The sequence below is a fragment of the Crinia signifera genome, chromosome 4 (genome assembly GCF_055691185.1).
Source record: "Crinia signifera chromosome 4, ASM5569118v1, whole genome shotgun sequence".
In the NCBI taxonomy this organism is placed as follows: domain Eukaryota; kingdom Metazoa; phylum Chordata; class Amphibia; order Anura; family Myobatrachidae; genus Crinia; species Crinia signifera.
This window is the reverse complement of record NC_139220.1, coordinates 46,230,484-46,253,577: the sequence shown is the minus strand read 5'-3', so window position 1 is coordinate 46,253,577 and position 23,094 is coordinate 46,230,484. Positions and strand designations below refer to the sequence as shown.

General features: G+C 45.3%; 1 protein-coding gene across 1 annotated transcript; it reads left to right on the top strand.

Annotated features, from left to right (window-relative positions):
- Positions 1-7,298: 7,298 nt before the first annotated feature.
- On the top strand, positions 7,299-15,526 carry LSM11 (LSM11, U7 small nuclear RNA associated). Its single transcript, XM_083181705.1, has 4 exons — positions 7,299-8,083; positions 9,749-9,888; positions 11,120-11,203; positions 13,591-15,526. The coding sequence occupies exons 1-4, from the start codon at positions 7,672-7,674 to the stop codon at positions 13,933-13,935; spliced, it is 981 nt and encodes a 326-aa protein (XP_083037831.1). The 5' UTR covers positions 7,299-7,671; the 3' UTR covers positions 13,936-15,526.
- The last annotated feature ends 7,568 nt before the right edge of the window (positions 15,527-23,094 follow it).

Sequence of the window (23,094 nt, the reverse complement as noted above, 5' to 3'; positions counted from 1 at the left end):
TAACAATTAACTTTGCACAATATAGCGCATACACACTGAATGATTTCAAGTGATAAAGACAGTTTGCTTTACCAATGACCATTTGTTTCTCAAAAATGAAACCGCCGCTCCCGGACCCATCAATTCACGGTCACAGCCACGTTCTCTAGCTGGTTCCAAGAACAATAGGTGTATGATTCTCTAGCATGGGGCCCTCCTGTTCTTTTGTTTGGCAGAATCCAGCTTCCATAGGTCTTATCTCCACATAGACCTACAGATGTGTCATCATCCACCTTGCATCAATAAGATGCAATTTCGGGAAAAAAGAACAACCCAACACTAATGGAGTTTTACTGGACCTGCCAGCCATGGAACTCCCGCTGTGTTCTGATCCAGTGCTACTCCGTTAGTGTTCGGTGTCCTTTTTACCGAAAATGTGTCTTATATGCATTGTGATGCAAGTAGCATACACAAGCATACCTTGCTGATTAAAATGATATATGGCATGACTATATTTTGTGTGTGACCACAGCTGTATCGGAATACGACGTGCTAGGTTACAGTGTTTCCCAATAACACACTGTAACAGCTTTTCTCATGCAGATACAGCCATGGTACACACAGAATATATGAATGCCGCAGAAGCTACTTGTGCATCCTATTTGCATTATTTTGCAGACAAGATATATTTTGACAGAATCAGATGAAGAAAAAAATAAGCTAACGACTCACGGCACGGGATGACTAGAAAGGGCTGTTCAGCGCACAGTGATGTATGTGGACACATCTGTATGCCTGGGACTGCAAATTCTTTAATATGTAATAAGTATCAGAGAGAGATAAACAGGGCGATCATCAGCACTCTCCCTTTCTCCTCTGGCCGGCTCTAATGGGCAGGCACAAGATCTCGCTATTACCACAAGATCTCCAGAACAGCCCGGAGCCACAGCAGGGCCAGAGTAGTCCCCGCAATGGGGGATAGGACAACGCTAGCCCTGAGCTGGTGAAAGCAACGAGGTGATTTACCACCTGGGCGGCTGTTAATACATTGCCCCGGTTGCTAATCACTGGGGGGGGGGGGGAATTACAGGAGACAGCCCCGCACGTTAGATGCGCTAGTAATACATTGGGGAAAATGTAATCCCCCCCAGTTAACCAGCGTTATGTGCAGAAATGCTGGTTAGTACATCTGCCCTGTAGTGGGACCTCTGGGCACTGTGTACAGAGTACAGACACCTCCCTCCCCTAGGGTAACCATCAGTCATTCATTGAGGCAGCGTTATTGGGGCTTTGTCCCCATAAGAAAGGTTCTCTACTCTGCTGGCCTTCTTGTGTTCACCACCTTCCCACCCCTTCTCGTATCACCCCTCACCACCTGACCCAGGTGATCCGTATGCAGAGAGAGTAAGGAGGGGGTTGTGTGCACTAGGGAGAGTGAGTGATGGAATACATGGTACTTACTTGGAGTACTTGGGAGAGTGAATGATGGTAGGGAGTGTACTAGAGACAGACCAGGGGCCCCTCATTGCACACGCTACACCATTTTTTTTAATACTTACCCTCAGCAGCAAAGATGTGGAAATCAACAGAATGCACTGAGGGTCTGAGTGCAATAGTACCAACCAATCAGCTACTAACTGCTGTGTTACAGGCTGTATTTAAAAAAAAAAAAAAAAATGACTGGAGCTGATTAGTTGGTACTTTGGGCAGCACGGATGGTGTAATTGTTAGCATTACTGCCTCACAGCGCTGAGGTCATGGGTTCGATTCCCACCATGGTGCTAACTGTATATTCTCCCCGTGCTTGCGTGGGTTTCCTCCGGGTACTCCGGTTTCCTCCCACAATCATACTGGTAGGTTAATTGGCTCCCAACAAAATTAACCCTAGAATGTCTGTGTGTGCGTGTACATGTGGTAGGGAATATAGACTGTAAGCTCCACTGGGGCAGGGACTGATGTGAATGTTCAACTATTCTCTGTAAAGCGCTGCGGAATATGTGCGCGCTATATAAGAAAATGTTAATAAATAAATACTGTAGTTTACCTTTTTCCATCACTCTATAATGCTTAGTACATCTGTCCCTAACACTGCACTCTACTGATCTCCTGTCTCACAGAATCCATCTCCCATTGGACAGGGCTCTGTCTGTAACTGGAGCTGTGTGGTCTCGGCTGTCCTGCCTTCAGCCTGACATTAGCCCCAAACCTGAGCTCCCAACTGTTTTTTTTTTAGTAATAATGTAATTATAAGTCTAGGCACACCAGACCTCTTGCATTTAAGGAAGCCTGTAAGAAGCTATTCAGGGATGACATCAGCCCAGTAACATTATCCATAGAAAATATATGTCTCTGCGTGTCATTGCATTGCTCACACCTGCTTAAAAACTGTTTCCTAGTTCCGCTGTCCTCTGGGACCAAGTGCGGAAATAAGCTGTTCTCTTCCTGGGACTTGAATAGACCAGATGTGTTGCTTTCATGAGATTTGTGTCGCTGATGATCTTGTTAAGGGGAGAGCGATGTGGTAAAATGATTTACAGTGCAGCAAATTACTACTGTACAATATGTGGAATGTCAGGTTCTGCAGGCATTATAATATCTTATATAGCACTCATTCTGATTCACTCGCAGAGGCAAATTCCTTCTCAAATGGAGAAAACCATGTGCACTGCAGGTGGGGCAGATGTAACATGTGCAGAGAGTTAGATGTGGGTGGGGTTTTATTTCAAAGTGAGATATATATTGCAGTGTAGAAATAAAGCAGCCAGTATTTACCTTGCACAGAAACAAAATAACTCACCCAAATCTAACTCTCTGCACATGTTACATCTGCCCCACCTGCAGTGCACATGATTTTCTCCATTTGAGAAGGAATTTGCCTCTGCGAGTGAATCAGAATTAGGGCGATAATCCCACTCCCGGAAATCAGGTGAATCTATCAAATCAGCCCGTTATATCCATTCAGCTTGTACACAAGGGTGTGGGTTATTAGCTAGACAGGGGTGTATTTACTAAGATGGGAGTGCCATTGAAGACAGGATGTTGCCCATAGCAACCAGTCAAATTCTATCTAGCATCTTCGAGAAGGTATTAAATAACTAAGAAGTAGAGTTTTATTGGTTGCTATGGGCAACAACTCATCTTCAACAGAACTCCCATCTTACTGTAAGGATATACAGTCAATAGGTCTACCCCCAAAGGTCGACATGCAATAAGCCGACATGGTCAAAAGGTCGACATTGGAAAGGTCACCATGGGAAAAGTTGCCATAAAATGGTAGATACAAAAGGTCAACATTAGTGCCACATTTTATTTAGTGTCAATGTCAACAACTGTTGTGATGGACCCCCAATTAGAGTAACGCAGAACCCTTTTGTGACTGCAAAAAATTACACTGTAATGAACAAAATGCCACATATTGTAATTCCCATTAAACATAATGCCACACACCGTAATGTCCATCAAAAATAATGCTATACACCGTAATGTCCAATATACATAACACCACCCACCGAAATGCCCATTACAAATTATAATTATACCATTACAAATTATACCACACAAATTATAATTATACCATTACAAATTATACCATACTTGCCTACCTTTGAAAACTAGTTTCAGGGAGATTATAGTTGGTAGTAGAATTTTGCACAGCGACCCATTGAGGGGGCGTGTCATGCTCCACCCAGAGGGTGTGTCTAGTTCCATATATGGAGAGATTGTGAACGTGGCACCTAGAAGCATGGGTGTGTACTGCTACATCTGAGAGGAATCTTTTAAAATGACTTATATCCAAATGTAGATGATCCCCAAAGCAGTTTGTAAGAAATACTATACTTGGTAAAGTGCTGGGAAATGGTGCTGATGATTCAATGTAAATGTATCTGTCTCTCATTCCTTTTGTCCCAAAAAATGTAACAGTCTAATGTGGACTAGGGGAAATGAGAGAGATTGCTAGACTAATGAGGGAGAGAGGGAGTTGCTGCTATTTCAGGGAGTCTCCTGCAGAATGCAGGAGGATAGACAACTATGTATTACACATTACACTACACACCATAATGTCTATTACATATTATGCCCCATAAGTGAAGCTTACCTACATTATTATTATCATTTATTTATATGGCACCACAAGGATTCTGCAGCGCCTGACAATACATAGATGAGCAAAAAAAAAGAAGAAAATAAAGATTTACAGTACAAATGCAAATTAAGTACATGGTAAATAAGACAGTTGAAGACACTGACGCAATGCTCGTTGCCAGGGGGTAAGTTACATGCTCGTTGCCAGGGGGTAAGTTACATGCTTGTTGCCAGGGGGAGTTACATGCTCGTTGGCAGGGAGGAGTTATATACTTGTTGTCAGGGGGAGGGGTTGCATGTTCATTGCCAAGGGAACTTACATTCTCGCTGCCAAGCAGACTTGCATGCTTGTTGCCAGGGTGGGGATACATGAACATTGTCCAGGGAGGTCCTAACAGCGCCCCATGCTCCTCTGCCGCATCCGGCCTCCAGCCCATACGCACATTATGTCTGAGACTGAGTCTCCAAAAATGTCTACCACCCTGGAGGTCTGGCAGTACCTCTAGTGTGAGTCTCCTCCAAGGTGGTGGCCATTTTTGTAAAAACAGCCGCCAACAGAATGTGCGTGAGGCCCGCTGTGGGCTGGAGCCCGGACACAGCAGTCAGAGAAGCACAGCAGCCGGGAGGGGGTTTGGGTGTGTTGGGAATTAGGGGGTGCCTGGGTACACATCTATGAGGTTGTTAAGCACTGGAAGGGGGTTTCTGCAAGGGGGGGGATATGCGCACAGGAGAGAATCTGCACATAGGGGGGCAATTCAACACTGTGAGGGAGAATCTGCATGGGGGGGGGTATTTTATTTAGTTATTTATTAACAGTTTCTTATATAGCGCACACATATTCCGCAGCGCTTTACAGAGAATATTTGAACATTCACATCAGTCCCTGCCCCCGTGGAGCTTACAATCTATATTCCCTACCACATGCACATACAGACATTCCAGGGTTAATTTTGTTGGAAACTAATTACTGTATTTTTCGCTCCAAAAGACGCACTCCCCCCCCCCCCCCCAAAAAAAAAAGGGAGGGGGGAGTGTGTGTATCTTATGGAGCAAATACTGCAAAAAAAGAGTGCACGTTGGGGCCGGGTCCTGGATGCTGCTGCTGTGTCGGCATCTCAGGAGCTGCAGCAGAGCCCAGCATCTCGGTAGCCATGTGATTTCCCCGCTTCCCCCTAACCTCCTCCTTCCTCAAGAGTGCACCGCGGGTGCAGCGTTGGCTGCTCCACCCCATCCCAGGAGAGCCTGGAAGAGGGAACCACTGGCACAGACATGCGGGCAGTGTAACATCCAGAAGGAGTGTTATGGAGGAGCGCATCAAGCTCTGGAGACGATAGCAGCAGTAGCAGCTCTGACAGGGAGGAGGCACAGAGAGACGAAAGGAAAGGAGGAGGAGTTTCCAGCCTCAACTTGGTAAGGGTCTGTGTCTACAGTATGTGTAGGCTGGCTCTGATGTGTGTGTGGGTGTGATTATTTTCTTACAGTTCCTGAGACAATTACAGGCAATTCATAGGTTAATATGACATAGTATTGTATACCTGCCAAATAATACCACATGCTATTTTATATAGTATTCAGTTACTATTAAATATCTGGTAAATTGATTTAATGGGCATGTTGGTGTGACATAATGTTGTGTAATGAGCATGACAGTGTGAGGCATAATCTGTAATGGGCTAGACAGTGGCAGGCATAATGTATAATGGGCATTATTTGGTTCAGAATATTTTTATTACTGTTTTCCTCCTTTAAAAACTAGGTGCATCTTATGGTCAGGTGCGTCTTATGGTGCAAAAAATATGGTAACCTACCAGTATATCTTTGGATTGTGGGAGGAAACCGGAGTATCTGGAGGAAACCCACACAAGCACGGGTAGAATATACAAACTCAGGACAAGGTCCATGGTGGGGATTGAACCCATGACCTCAGTGCTGTGAGGCAGTAATGCTAAGCATTACACTGTACGTGCTGCCCCTTTGCAATAAAAGGGGAATATTTTGCACAGGGGGAGATGGCAGTAGTCATCGGAATGTGTTCAAAAAGTAGATCCTAGGTCCAGACACCCCTCAGGTACAGTATATATACTTTTCTAATCTCACTTGCTTCTGTTCTTTTCAGACACAAATTAACAATACTGCAATTCCCGGCGGTAGCATGTGGGGAGCTGCCCAGTAGAGGTAGCCCCCTGCCTCCGCAGCTTAGCTCTGAAGGCAGGCACCGGGCCGCAGTGGCTGTGTGTGATGTCATGCAGCTGACATGGCCCCCGCCGGCATGGTCCAGACACACCACTCTCACAAAACACCAATATGATTCCCTAGTAACGGTCCGTCGCTGTCCCAGAAATTCAGATACCAGTTTCAGGTTTTGTGCATGCAAGCTCTGGCACTTCAGCGTAGATGCTAAATCAGGCCCTAAGCATGATGACATGACAATTAACCCTCTTCTGCAAAGTTTGATCACTACACCAACAAACTAACATCCTTGGGGCACTGGGTTTCTGCCCGGGTGCCAGACGGGGTCCCAACAGTAATTCACCTGAAGTGGGGGTCCACGACCCCCATAATGGGAGACTAGAATAGGTAGCGAGCCACCGTGCCCGCAGCGTTGCGAGCCCGCAAGGGGCTTTGTTGCGCTCGCCATGCTGTCAGAGTCTGGCCAGTCGGGATCCCGACGTCAGGCTAATGACTGTCAGGATCCACACTATCGGAACCCTATACCACACCTGTCTGCCCAGGGTGCTGCCATTCCTGGATAAGGCACTGGCTTATGGAGTCCAGTTTGGGTCATTACACCAGTAGTTTGTTTACCCCATGTAAGAAAGGCTGAAGCCAGTCAGCAGTCATTAAGACGGTATTAATATAGGGGACTATAGAGTACAGTATGCATGGCAAAGGAGTTCACTAAATCGAGGGCATCACCGCTAATGCATACATCCCAACGGTTCCGAATTTTGCAGGACTGTTCCAGCAGTGGCCCCCGGTGGTGGTGGTAGGGAGACCCCCTGTCCCTCTCTCATCTGCTTAGCAGAACAGCAGTGAATAGACATCTATTCATGGGAGACAGAGGCAAAGGTGCATGCCAGCAGCTCAGAGCGGGGCGCTAATGTGGCTTTGCAGTGCAGGTGTCCAGTGTGCTCTGGCCACTGTTGGGAAATATGGCTAGTGGCTTACAGGCCATGTCACAGGCAATGGGTTGACACCAAAATGTCGTCATGCACAAAAGATTGACATGACATTTTAGAGCCTTTTTCACAATTTACCATGCACATGGACTCCTACTAGAAACGGTAACATGTGCCGAGCGCAGTTCATGTTACCTCTATGTCAACCTTCTGCATGCAGACCTTTTGCTTACTGAACTAATGACTAGTACATACAACCAAAAATGTACTTCACTTGAGAGAAAGTAATTCTATACTAAAAGCAGAAATTCCAGATTGTATATAGCCTTGTCATTATTTGTTTACTGAGACAGTGACACAGGTCGCGTGGTGGGCATAGGAGGAATATTTAATAATCGTCATAAAGCAAAAAGGAAGGCGGGAAGTTACAATGTAACGTCCGTGCTGCACGACTGCCATCTAGTGTCCGCTTTGGGGTACTGCAGCACACATGGACGCGGCCGCTCCAGTGGGGGAGGCCGAGGCCGGCGCCTCCCGTGATCTCATGGCCGATGAGGAGGACGACGATATACCGGCGAGCCTGCTGGATGTGAGCTCGGAGTTGTTCGATCCCCTGCTGGCCCTCTACTCCCCCCGCACGCCGCTACCTTTCCCTGATGTCCGCTGCTTTAACAACGTAGCTGAGTACGAGAGCTTCCTGAGAGGGGGAGGCCGTGGCAGGGGTCGAGCCAGGGCCGCGGGGGCCCCTAAGGCATCATCCCGGAAGGGACGGAAACCGGCTCCAGACCCGGAGCGTGTGGAGAGACTTAAAAATTTGATGTTGCCCGTGGAGGAGGGGGCAGAGCCGGTCAGACCTCGCAGGCAAAAGCGACTGCCGAAAAACGTGCTCACCCGCATGCCCTGTGAGTTCCTGGGGCTGGGGATTGTAGCACTACAAGTCCCGGCATACCCCCAGTTCATGTGGTGGGATATTTTAGCACCAGTGTAGTGTAATCCCAGGCTGATGGATTATTGTGTCAGTGGCCAGGGACAGCAGGTTTAGGATCTTGGCCCTGCTGTTGTCCCTACGTATGGGGTAATTAACAAGCTGCAGAATAAACTTGTTGTTGTTAGTTAGTGGTCTATGTATTATCTTCTGCTAAATGTCCCAGAAAATGTATGAAATTGCTGCAAAATTTGTATTTATTTACATTTTTTTCCATTTACAAAAATGCTCCCACCAGGAAAGTAGCTCGTATATGGGAAACGGTCCAGGTGGTTACAGTGATGGCTTACAGTCCAGGTTCAGGCCCAGCGTATCTGTGCGCAGTCACACATTTATCATAGTAGGGATGGACATCATATCGCGATGGTTCACAAACCATCAATGTTTTTGTTCCGATGGTAGTGGAATACCATTGAATGGCGGCATTCTGGTGTTTGCAGCCGGTGTTGCGATGGTTCCACCACTAGTCACATCCCCAGTCAGCCACGTTGCAATGGTTTTGTGCATGCACGGCCACGCTGAAGATGAAAAATCATGATTTTCTTTTTTATCATTTTTTTGATGCGTTGGTCTGTTACCATTGCATCAAATTATTTGGTATAGTGGATAGACAATGTCTAGGTCGGCCACTAATGGTCGACACCTAAACATTGACATTGTCAGAAGGTCGACATGGACATTGTCGACAGACGTTTTCAAGTTATTTGCCATCAGTGGACATGGACGCCGTATATATGTACTGCGGCCTGTCGCTGCGCTTTGCCATGCTTCGGGCACAGAGCCTAGCTGCATTCGCCACACTATTGTATTCTCACTCTATGCCCACTTGGATAGTAAAGTATGAACAAAGTTGGTCTATACCAAAAAAAACCGTCCAAGTTGACCTTAAGCATACTTCGCAACATTGAAGAGGTATGAGGAGGGACGCTGAAGTGTGCCTGGAAATTTTGAGGGCATGGCCTAGTGGGAAGGGGCGCGCCCTGTACTCTTGAGGCCACACCCCTGTTTTTGTCGCTGTGGGGGCATGAATAGACTCTGACATTCCCGCGGAAAGTGGAACAGTTAGGTGGTATGCTTGTGTCGACCTTCTGTCACTGTTGATATAGGTTATGTTGACCACCATTAGTGGTCGACCTAGACATTGTCGGGGTGACCTAACAAGAAATGTATAATACTGATGCTGTTTAAGTTTCACAGAGTTCGGTTCATTTTTCCTTCTCATAACCACCATAGAAAGCTATGGGGACTTCAGCCTTTCTCTCAGATATTTGTCGGTACCACTAGCTACTTTAATAAATAGGCCCTTAGTGCTCATGCATATAGATGTTAAATTCCTGTATGTTGTACTCTGGCCACCACAGCCTAGTGTAAGTCAGTTTGTTTTAAAATGTCGGTAACTATGAGGGTGTAATATGTATCGGGGGAAGGACAGATGGATAAAGTGGCCACATTTTTATAGAGAGTTTGTGGACATTCTTCACTAAACTTTATAATGTGTGATGTTGCGTTGCTAAACCTATTGTATTATAATAATGGCTGTATGAAGCGGTACATATAACGCCACCTGCTGTTTGGTTCACAGTGCATGAAGGCAGTCCTCTGGGAGAGCTACATCGCTGTGTGCAGGACCGTCTGAAGGTCAGAGTTCATATCCGCACATTCAAGGGTCTGCGTGGCGTGTGCTCCGGATTCATCGTCGCTTTTGACAAATGCTGGAACATGGTATTGGTCTTTCATATTCTCACTTACTCTCAGGCTATGAATTCTCTACTGTGACAATATCTGTCTTCTATGTGGTAAGCTACATGAATGAAACTATAATAGACTGTGTAAGGAGTGTCACTGTATTAGATACAGAATGTCCATGTCTGTTATATGTTGGCCTATTGACCATGTCAACCTCTTGCATGTTGACCATATGTGATCGAACTATTGACGGTAGACCTAAGGATCCACACCCCTTCTGAGCCAGGGGTCCAGGAAGAACAAAGGACACTTACTTCCCCCAGATGGGATGCTGTCAAAATCCCAAATGGGTCATAATAACGACAAGGACAAAATCCCAACATTTAAAATACAGACAAGGACAAAATACCGACATTTAAAATACAGACAAGGACAAAATACCGACATTTAAAATACCGACAAGGTCAAAATACCGACATATACAATGTACAGGTGAAACTGTCAACATGACTTTCGGTCAAGAGGTCGACATGGGTATTTTCACTGGTTTTTGACCCGACATGTGCCGACAGCCGGTATTTCATGCCCTACCATCCACTAGGGCAGGGCTGGGCAACACCGGCCCTCCAGATGTTAATGAACTACACATCCCAGGATGCTTTGCATTAGTTTTGCTATGTGGCCATGCTGAAACTGATGCAAGGCATGCTGGGATGTGTAGTTCATCAACATCTGGAGGGCTGCGGTTCACCTCTAACTGTGTCCATGTCGACTGTGTTGACATTCGGGTAGAAAAACAGTGAAAAAACCCATGTCGACCTGTCGACCCAAAGTCATGTTGACAGTTTCACCTGTACATTGTATATGTCGGTATTTTGACCTTGTCGCAATTTTAAATGTCAGGATTTTGTCCTTGCCGGGATTTTGTCCTTGTAGGTATTATGACCCATTCGGGATTTTGACCGTTGGGATTTCATACCGAATCCCCCCCGGATGTATAGTCATTCATGTTCTTACAGCTGCAATACCACTTCGTAACAATGTGAATTGTGTAAAGTTTATAGATTGTCACATTGATCTCAGTCCTGGCTAAAATAAAATAAAAACTTTGAAATCTGGAAATGTGATGAGAAGAAGCGACATGCGTATAGCACCTTCATAAGCATAGATTGCTGATATTAACAATGTGATTAGTGTTTAGAGAAGCATCGATATTAGTTAATGTAGTGATTTACAACTTATGCATTTACGATTCTTCTCTATTTAGGCAATGGTGGACGTGGATGAGACCTACAGGAAACCTGTCCTTGGCAAAGCGTATTACAATGAGCCCCAGCTAACTCTTACAGGGGTAATGTGCACCTATATCTTCTGCTTTCCTTATAACGCTGACACTGAAGGGCTATTCTTTAGGTAACTGTACAAAAGGCGGTGGGAAACCATAGCAACCAATCCGAAGTCTGCATACATTTTCCACACACACCAAGGTTAAAGAATCTGGTTGTTTCGACGCCATCTTTGATTTGATGATACATTCCTACCCACATATGCTAAATAATTTTTTTTTTTTTCACATAGTGAAAGGTTGTCATTTTCTGTTGTAAGAATATAACCAATAACTGATGGCAGTCACTGCCTGGCTTAAGGTGCGTACACACGGGCTATAATCGCTGGCAATATGGTCACTGAGTGACCATATTGCCGGCAATAAATCACCGGGTGCACGCTCCCGTTTTTAGCCTCCTTATGATCGCTGCGACCAGCTGATTCCCACTGCGGCTCCCCGGCAGAGGTTCCCTTTCATCAGCGACCATCTCTGGTCGCTGATGAAATGGAGACACTGAGCAATATAACGCCCCTGTGTGTACAAAGCTTTACACTGAAGGCCCTCGCCGCCTGGCTTACACTGAAGGCCCTCGCCGCCTGGCTTACACTGAGGGCCCTCGCCGCCTGGCTTACACTGAGGGCCCTCGCCGCCTGGCTTACACTGAGGGCCCTCGCCGCCCGGCTTACACTGGACAAGGGGATACAGATACAGTGCCCAGTAGAGTAAGCCAGTGGCCACTTGCTAATGATGATGGATTGTATGTATATAGCATAATGTTATAAAGTGACTGAAGATGATAAAAATGGAACTGGTTTATCTGTGTAGCACTGTGTAATGTGCTGGTGCTACATAAATCAATGGTACATGCACAAAAGCAATGTATGTGGGGACACGGAGCCCAGCTAGGAAAGAGGAAGTGGTGTATTTAGTGTAGATATAAACTTTTTAGGTTTTTCATAATATTCTTCTCTCAGCTGTGCTATTCATCTACCTATCCTAACTTAGGGGGTTATTTTGGTTCACTCTTTCTGACAAATTCCTTCTTAGATGGACAAAACCATGTGCACTGCAGGGGGGGGCAGATGTTACTTGTGCAGAGAGAATTAGATTTAGGTGGGGTTTTACTTCAAAGTGAGATCTAAATTGCAGTGTAAAAATAAAGCAGCCAGTATTTACCCAAACCATTTTACATCTGCCCCCCTGCAGTGCACATGGTTTTGTCCATCTAAGAAGGATTTTGTCAGAAAGAGTGAACTAGAATAAGGCCCTTAGTGCTGCCAGACAAAGGGGTTCTAGTAGGCAGATGGGTAAAAGTAATGATGGGTATGAGATTATGCTGTGTGTGACCGGGCTAGACATGTATTGTGCTGGACACAGGCAGCACATGGTAGACACGGGTCTCATGATAGACACAAGTAGTTTCTTGTTGTCAGGGATCCATGGTAAGCGTAACACATTTATGCTGGACACAGGGCAATATATGTGGGGCATAAACCTGTATAGAGCCAATGGCTGTTATGCTGCACACAGGGCAGTATATGCAGGACATAGGTATGTATAAAGCTTTGAGATCTTGTGTTGTACACAGGACAGTATATGCGGGATATTAGCCTGTATAGAAAATGTGACTATTATGCTTAAAACAGCGCAATATATGCAGGACATTGGCTTGTACTTAGCTTATGGCTGTTATGCTGGTCACACATTCAGTATATGTGGGGCATTGGCCTGTACAGAGATAGTGGCTGTTATGTTGGACACAAGGCAGTATATGCAGGGTATAATGTTGTACTTTGCTAGGCTGTTATCCTGGACACCTTGTTTGATACACAGATGTAATTATTTACTGTTTAAAGGTGCCCACTGGCGCCTAATGACGTCTATGTGTATGATTGTGATACGCATTGGACTGATCTGAGGAAGGGCAACATGCTCCCACCCAAGGCAGACAGACCTGTGACACATGTGCAGCATGCTCTGCCAGTGACAGGATAATGCAGGTAAGTGTCCAGGACAGAACAGGGAAAAAGAAAAAAGAGGAAGACAAAGAGACATAGAATAAACATTTCAGACACTTCATGAGTTGGTGGTCGGACCCGCTGGTGGTCCGACCACCCTACCTGGGCCCACCCTCCCGGCAGCAGGGCGGCCAGGGAGCAGGGTCATCTGCGATCCATAACAACAAATGGGGGTATCGGGTGGCCGTACACTGCTGCAAGACATTGCAGCAGTGTATGGCCGCCTTAACTCTCTCTGCACATGTTACATCTGCCCCACCTCCAGAGCACATGGTGTGTCCAGTAGAGAAAATTAGCTTTTGCATGTGAACCAGAATCAGGCCCTAAATGTGTTGCCTCTTACTTTATTTCTTACACATGTCAGTTACTCATCCGCCTGCTTTGTTTTTTTAGCTGTTTGACCGGCTGAAGCTCCAGGAGTCAGGACTAAAGTCCTTTCCAGAAACAAAGGATGCCGTGCCCAAGAGACCGGCAATACCTCCTCCACCTACAAGAGCACAGCAAGGAGATGGCACGGTCAGGACACGCACCAGCAGAGATTCTAGGTCGCATTCCCAGCAGCCGGCAGCCAGTGCCCCCATAGAGGATAAAATCAAAAAGGAAGTTTCTGGTGAGAAACCCAGACTGAGGACAAAGCACCAGAAGGAGAAGATAGATTATCAGAAGGTGTTCACACGCCACATGAATCAGGTGTTTATTCGTGGAGAGAGCATCCTACTAGTGCATGTACCAGAGTGACGCTTTGCTCAGCCCGCAATACTAGATCATTACTACAGCTCGTTAGGCTCATCCTCAGACTCTGGATCAATAAGATGATGGCATATAGAGAAGCACAGGTTACATGCAGCATCTTATGAGAACATGACATTTGATAAAGGAATCTGCTGAATTTGCTGCTATTCAGGGGAAAAAGAAAAAAACCTTTTGATCAGGGGCTGACTGCAATTCCAAGTACTCCAGTTGTGGCCAAAAGTTGAATTGTTAAGAAACACCAGTGTTCTTGTATAATACATAGTTCCTGTACTCCGGCTCGCCTCGGTTTTGAAAGAAGATGATCATTCTTGCAGAATGTAGTGTTTTTGTGCTATGCAATGTTGTACTATATACAGGAACAGAAAAGTATGCATGCAGAATGCTAGCAATACCAAAACCAGCAAAGCAGATGAGAGAAATGCAATCTGGCTGATGTGTCCCAGCATGCACCATTCTACCAAGTTGCATATACAGGGATTTAAAAAATGCCTTCTGCATTGACTGCGCTAAGTAAGATGACAGCATTGTTTTATCACTATAATTACAGACCTACGTACATTGAGTGTTGAAAGTGTTGTCGTCTCTGTCCTCCCGTGGCTGCACAGAAGAGACCTGCAGCCAGAGAGCGCTCTCACTGCACATAGACTTCTTGAACTCTCTGTATTTAACTCTTTTAAGCATCCTGAAGAATAGGGCAGGCATGGCCAAACTATGGGCCTTATTCTAGTTCACTCTTTCTGACAAAATCCTTCTTAGATGGACAAAACCATGTGCACTGCAGGGGGGCAGATGTAACCTGTGCTGAGATAATTAGATTTGGGTGAGTTATTTTGTTTCTGTGCAGGAAAAATACTGACTGCATTATTTTTACACTGCAATATAGATCTCTCTTTGAAGTAAAACCTCACCCAAATCTAATTCTCTCTGCACGTTTTACATCTGCCCCACCTGCAGTGCACATGGTTTTGTCCATCTAAGAAGGATTTTGTCAGAAAGAGTGAACTAGAATAAGGCCATATGGCCCTCCAGCTGTTGTGAAACTAAAGTCCCATCAGGCCTTGCCACAGTTTTGCTATTAGGGAATGCTAAAATTATGGCAAGGCATGCTGGGATGTGTAGTTTCACAACAGTTTGCCCATGCCTGCCTTAAAGCCATAATATCTTTTGCTTATATAAAAGTCATTTGATATATAGGGGATCTTATCTGTGCCTCCTTTGTATTACCCCATACTTGCTGCAGGGTATTTGTTAAGTCTTCTATTTTGGAAAAGCACTGGGGCAATTGCATTGGATATTTACCACAATACTGAGTGCTGGTCAATTGAATTTCTATATATTATATATATATTATGTGCTGTAGACCATGGCGCTGTGTGTGACACTTTTTATTCCCATGTTGGGAGGTTTACAGAGTAAGTACTAGCTGCCTTATGGGGACGGAGGGGGTGGGTAGAAGAATAACTTACAGGAGAGAGAATGGACGTTCTGCCTTAACTGTTCTGTTGGAATATCCTCCTCTGTACTCCTTAGTGTCTATCATGTTTATGCTGATGAATAAAACATGGTGTGGTACCACAACAAAGTGTCCCTTTAATAGAACATGCGTCATACAGACATTTATTTCATTCTTAAGTGAATCAGCAATCGCCGTATGTAAAGAAAGAAAAGTTGCAAATTGTCCCAGAAGATCGCACAAGAAAAACACCAATACCGTCACTGGCGCTGTATAAATTCCTTTTTCTCTTAAGGATTGTTACCCAAAAACAAAAAGAGATGAGAGACAATAGTGTGATATTGTTTAAACTCCAACAAGACAATTTAATTGAATTTGAGGGATTCTGTTGGTCCCGTACCGTTTCGTTTTGTCTACTTTAGGGTAGACTCCAAGCATATGTGATGGAGCGGTAACGTCACCAACTGGACCATAGGATATCCGTTACTACTGTAAATGGCTCCAGAAAAGATACCACAATAGTCTAATACCGTTTAGTTCTATATATTGCACAAAGAGATTGCAAAACTAAACGATCCGGGACCAACAGAATCCCACAAATTCAAGTATCTTGTTTGATTTTAAACAATGTCACACTATTGTATCTCATCTCTTTTTGTTTTTTGGGTAACAATCCTTAAGAGAAAAAAAGAATTTATACAGCGCCGGGGACTGTATTGCTGTTTTTCTTGTGCGTTATTGTATTCATTTGTGTATTTTGGTGATACACATCACTGTAGGCCAGGGCTGGGCAACACCGGCCCTCCAGATGTTAATGAACTACACATCCCAGGATGCTTTGCATTAGTTTTGATATGTGGCCATGTTGAAACTGATGCAAGGCATGCTGTGATGTGTAGTTCATCAACATCTGGAGGGCCGGTGTTGCCCAGCCCTGCCCCTCCAGATGTTAATGAACTACACATCCCAGGATGCTTTGCATTAGTTTTGATATGTGGCCATGCTGAAACTGATGCAAGGCATGCTGGGATGTGTTGCCCAGCCCTGCTGTAGGCGGTCCCTTTGAGCAGCTTTTACGCATAAGTGTTTCCACAACCCATATATATTTTTGTCTGTCCCAGAAGATCAACCACAATAAATCAAGACGTTAATCCTTCAAAGATGGGTACTTGTTTCCTAGCACGGCCACAACGATCATAATCGCGGTCATCGGGGGTAAAATCGGGGCCATCGCGGGCATCGCATGCGCAAAAAAACCGGGTGCGATGGGCCAGACGCGATGCCCGCGATTTCCCCATAGAGAACAATGTTAAATGCCTCAATTTACCCGCGATGACCACGATTTCCCATAGGAAACAATGTGAAATGGCTCAATTTACCCAAATTATCATAGGAACAATGGTAAATGGGCCAAAAACACCCCTGAACATTGAAATGTCCCCCCAAAAGTAGTTAACGCCACCACGTGATCAACGTGAACCCGAAGCGTGGCGAGCGCCGGCGGTACGCGTCCTCCGACCTTTTCATACCCCTACTATCCACTAGGGCGTGGAGTGAGAATAGAATAGTGTGGCGAGCGCAGCGAGCCACCGAGCCCGAAGCGTGGCGAGCGCACGCGGATACCTGTGAAGCCCGCGAAGGGACGCGTTTACCTGTGAAGGTATTCGCGTCCGCTCGCCACGCTTCGGGCTCGGTGGCTCGCTGCGCTCGCCACACTATTCTATTCTCACTCCACGCCCTAGTGGATAGTAGGGGTATGAAAAGGTCGGAGGACGCGTACCGCCGCGGACTCGCTGCGCTCGCCACGCTTCGGGTTCACGTTCATCGCGGGGTGGCGTGAACTACTTTTGGGGGGACATTTCACTGGTCAGGGTTTTTTTTTTGGGCTTTCTGGCCCATTTACCATTTTTCCCTATGATGATTTGGGTAAATTAACCCATTTAACATTGTTTCCTATGGGAAATCGGGGGCATCGCGGGTACATTGAGGCATTTAACATTGTTCCCTATGGGGAAATCGCGGCCATCGCGGTTGGACCATTTAAGCATTTTTAGGCGCACACGACGCGACCGACCCGATTTTTCACTGTTTTCAATGCATTTCAATGGAAAAATCGGGGGCATCGCGTCGGTCGCGTCGCAGGCCACTAAAATTACCCCCGATGGCCAAGATTTGTGGCCGTGCTAGGAAACAAGTACCCAAAGATGAGATGGGGAATATATAGTTTCCTTATCTGTAGATATTCTTCTCGCTCACCAAGATATTTGGAAAAAGATTGAGATGCATACCAGCACAGCAGATGTCCTTAGTATATCTAGGACTGCACATAGGGCCTGATTCATGTGCACTGCAGGGGAGGGGGGTTATCCTTTCAGTGGCCAATGAATATCTACAATATGCATCACGCCTTTTTCTATAAAACCTAACCTTATTATACATTTCACATAGCGCATTCAGATGTAGAATACATAGACATAGGCTGAAAGTCCAGGGACATCCTACTAGATCTCCTTCCATTGATTCCGTACACTGTAGCTCTCAGAGAATATTTAAAAGTGTATATTTATTAAATTTCTTGGTACTTGTGTATTATAGCGGCGCCCCCGATGTACATCGAGCAATGTTTTTATCGCATCGCATGCCATGCACCCGATGGCATGCGATGCGACGCGATTTTTGCCCCCTATGCGATGAAACATTGTATAAGCACCCAAATGGGTGCTTACAATGTTAAATGCACCCCCACGTCACCCCCCCCCCCCACTATAAACGTGAACCGGCGGTACGCGTCCTCCGACCTTTTCATACCCCCATTATCCACGTCGGCGTGGAGTTGAGAATAGAAAGTGTGGCGAGCGCAGCGAGCCACCGAGCCCGAAGCGTGGCGAGCGCACGCGGATACCTGTGAAGCCCGCGAGGGGACGCCGATACCTGTGAAGGTATCGGCGTCCCCTCGCTGCGCTCGCCACACTTTCTATTCTCAACTCCACGCCGACGTGGATAGTGGGGGTATGAAAAGGTCGTAGGTCGCGTACCGCCACCGCTCGCCACGCTTTGGGTTCACGTTTACAGTGGGGGGGTGGCGTGGGGGTGCATTTCACATTGTAAGCACCCATTAGGGTGCTTATACAATTTTTAATCGCATCGCATTGTATGGCATTGTATGCCATACACAATGTCATACAATTTTAAAATTGTAGGACATTGTACAATATCGCGTCGCATCGCATACCATCGCATGCCTAATGGTATGCGATGCGATGGGCGCCGCTATAATACACAAGTACCAATTTCTTTTTCCCTGTATTACTATTGTCCAGCTCCAATCTATAGTAAATATAGCCTTCCTTACTGTGCTCTGGGATGGGGCCATTACCAACCATGGAATCTATCATCTTGATGGAGCCCTCACCGTACGTATTTTATGGAAATATTTATACATTCTCGAATTTGAAACGCCTGTTGCCTCTAATAAGGGGGAATTTTTTTTGGGTGATGTCCGACTGCATACGGGGCGATAGGTCGGCGTATGTAGTTACATTATAGTGGATACAGTTTATGAATTGAGATGGGGGTATTTAAGGAACTTAGGAAGACTCGCCTAGTTGTTTCCTGACACTTTGGGGGAAATTTACTAAAGGAAATTTGTAAAAAATTAGGTGTATTTGTATCCAGAAATACACTTATTTTTTACATTTACAATCCCGAAAATACAGCAATTCGTATTCGTATTGATAGCACATCAATACGAATTGCCGTATTTTCAGGATAGTAAATGTCAAAAATAAGTGTATTTCTGGATACACCTATTTTTTTTTACAATTTCCCCCTTTATCACATTTGTCTCAGGGGCTAATAAACTCAATGGGAAATATCTGTATAACTTGCCTATGTTAAGCTGTATTTACTATGGTTAGCAGTTTAACCCCTTCCCGACATATGACGTACATTTACGTCATATGTCGGTTGCGGGGGAATCAAGCCAGCTCACGGAGTGAGCTGGCTTGAAAGAGAGCAGGTAATGGCTGTATATTACAGCCAGGCACCTGCTCTCACGGCCACGAGCGGCGAGTTCGCCGATCGTGGCCGTTTAACCCTTTAAGCACCGCGGGCAAAGCGCCCGCAGTGCTTAAATAGCTGATCGGAGGGGGGGCGCCCCCCTCCGGCGCCGATCGGGGCCCCCCGCGGCGAGATCGGAGGGTGCCGATCGGTTGCCATGGTAGCCAGGGGTCTAATGTAGACCCCTGTGCTGGCCGTGTCAGTATTCCTATTACATCCTGCCTGAGGCAGGATGTAATAGAAAGTGCTGAAAATCACTATGTTCAGCCATAGAGCTCTATGGCTGAACCTAGTACAGGCGATCGCGCCCCCTAGTGGTCAAGTACACTAGGGGGCCTTGTAGTAAAAGTAAAAAAAAAAAAAAAAATAAGTTTAAAAATAAAAAAAAAAATAAAAAAATATTAAAAGTTTAAATCACCCCCCTTTCCCCATTTCACAAATAAAAATAAATAAAAAATAAAAAAAATAAACATATTTGGTATCGCCGCGTTCCTAAAAGTCCGATCTATTAAAATATAACATTAGTTATCCCGCACGGTTAAAGGCGTAAACGGAAAATAATTCCAAACGCCAAAACTACGTTTTTTGGTCGCATCGCGTACCCAAAAAAAAATAACTAAAAGAGATCAGAAAGTCGCCCATATCCCATAATGGTATTAATTAAAAAGTACACTTCAGCCCGCAAAAAATGAGCCCTCACCCAGGTCCGTAGGTGGAAAAATAAAAAAGTTATAAGCCGCAGAACATGGCGACGCGACGCAAATTCGAAAAACCGTAAAAGTTGCTATTTTTTTTTTTAGTGGTAAAACATAACGAAAACTATATAAGTTTGGTATCACCAGAATCGTAACGACCCATAGAATAAAGATAACCCATCATTTAAAACGAACTATGAACTCCAAAAAAAGCGTAACCAGCGCAAAATTGTGGAATGGCGTTTTTTTTTTTTTTTACCCCACATTGAATTATTTCCTGATTCCCCAGAATATTATACGGTATAGTAAATGGTACCATTACAAAGTACAACTTGTCCCGCAAAAAAAAAGCCCTCATGTGTCTATATAGCCGGAAAATTAAAAAAGTTACGCTTATTTGAACGCAAGGAGGAAAAAAAAAAAAAAAAAAATTAACACAAAAGGCAATGTCGGGAAGGGGTTAAAATGAATTGTCCAAGTGTCACCCATGGGCATCAATGGCGGCTTTGAAAACAATGTCAAAACCAATGGTGCCTCTTTTTTCTTGTTTTGTTCATACGGTTTCTGTGCCTTGTACACACTGCAGACCTCTTGTGGTGCCATATCAGAAATGGATTAGATCAGGGGTCCTCATTCCTCAAACTATTTTCTATTTTGCTCTGCGACCCCATCAGACAATAAAAATAATGGCAGGACCCCAGCAAGTTACTGCAGAAGGCCGTCACAGCACATGTGTAGTCAGCAGACAGCACCTACATGGCAGCATTGTGGAGGCACAAAGTGATGGGAGGAGTCTAACATAACAGACAATTCAACTGATTTATCAGACTCCTTGAATCACTGACTGAGATTCGAAAAGTCATCTGACCCCATGCTGAGCAGGTCAGGACCCACAGTTTGAGAACCGCTGGATTAGATGCATTACGGTATGTACCCATGCTTCAAAGACCAGGCATGTCCGAACTGTGGCCCTCCAGCTGTTGTGAAATTACAAGTCCCATGATGACTTGCCACAGTTTTGCTAGAAGGGAATGCTAAAACTATGGCACGGCATGCTGGTATGTGTAGTTTCACAAAATCTGGAGGGCCACAGTTTGGACATGCCTGTAATAGACGTTTTGATCCTTTGATTCGTTTTACCCTTACCAAATTCATAATTGGAGTTACATCGTTATTTAATATAACTATGGAACCCTGCCCCAGCTTACAGGCAATACCGTTACCAGTACCCTTTACTCTGTATACAGGGTGCGGATAATGAGGTTGACAGTTAATAGATCAACCACTATTGGTCAACATAGTCTGTCACTATTGAGAAAATATCGACAAGTTTTTCACTTTTTTTGGCCTCTGTTGACATAGACACTGTACTATACCGCATCCGCTCGCCATGCTTCGGACGTGGTGCCACACTGCACTCACGTGGCTTTGGAACCGGTGCTTCACTGCGCTCGCCATGCTTCGGGCACGGTGCGTCACTGGGCTCGCCATGGCTAAATCGCTTAGAAATGAAGCACAACTCGCTCAGTGTGTATGCCCCATATCGATATGCAGCCCTGTGCATCGCTAGCGCCGGTCTAGATCATTCAAGCATGCAGTAGATATCTAGTCAGATCGCTTAGCAATCAGAGCGATCTACGTCCGCCCTCCTGTAAAACACACCCATTATTTAAATTAAAATTGTTTGTTTTATTTGCTTAACACAAATCTTCCATACTAAATCCCTCAGCACAAATCTCTGTGTGTATGAGAGATCTAGACTGTAGGAAACCTCCCACATTAAATAGCTCAGAACACATCTCTTGCTAAAATCTCCGAACTGGGATTTTGAACAAGGGTCACCCATTTTAAACCCTACAATGAGGGGGACATTTACCAAAATGGATTCGTAGAAAAAAGGTGTATTCGTAGGGAGAAATACACCTTTTTTTTTACGAATTTGTATTTTCGGGATTTACAATCCCAAAAATACAACAATTCATATTCCTAAAGATGGAACATTCATATTTGTATTTACAAATACGAATGTCTACACCATCGATAGAATACGACAGAAATCACCATTCAAAAGAATGGTGGTTCCTGATGTACTAAGCAGCCGTACTGATAATACGGCTGCTAAGTGGTGTAAAACACCCACGCAAATACGACAGGAAAATACACCTTGCTTTCCCTGTCGTATTTGCTTTAAGCCTGCACGGATCAGTCAGATCCGTGCAGGCTTTAGTGTAAAAAAAATAGAAAAATTAAATAAATAAATAAATAAAAAAACCGGCGTGGGGTCCCCCCCACAGCCGAAACCAGCACCAGGCTGACGGAGCCTGGAGCCGGTAATTAAAAATCAGGGAACCCGACAAATAGGGGTTCCCCGATTTTTAACAACCAGCCCCAGGCTCCAGGTCCGGGGCTGGTTCCCAAAATACGGGGGACAAAATGACTAGGGGTCCCCCGTATTTTAAGAACCAGCCCCAGGCACAACCAGCCAGCAGGGTAATGTCACAGCCGGGGGAAACTTATGATATAAGGTCCCGCGGCCAAAACATTAACCCCCTGACCGGTCAGCCTGGCCAGGGGCCCTGGGGGAGTGGAGACCCCCCCAATGAAGGGGTCCCCCCCTCCAGGACTTACCTGACCAGGCTGAAGCCTGGTGCTGTCCTCGATGCCCCTGGGCGGTGGGCATCGGGCTGATTCAAGTGTAAAAAATAGATGAAACTATTGTTTTTTACTGTGGCACTACAAGTGCCAGCAAGCTGGGACTTGGAGAACCACAAGTCCCAGCCTGCTGGGCATTAAAGGGCCCGCTGGCACTTGTAGTTCCACAGTTAAAAAAATAGTACACAAAACACACTGACACACATTTTAAATAAAACTTTAATACATACAAAGCCCACACATACTAATACTTACCTATATTCTTTCCGTAGGTAGCCCTGGTCC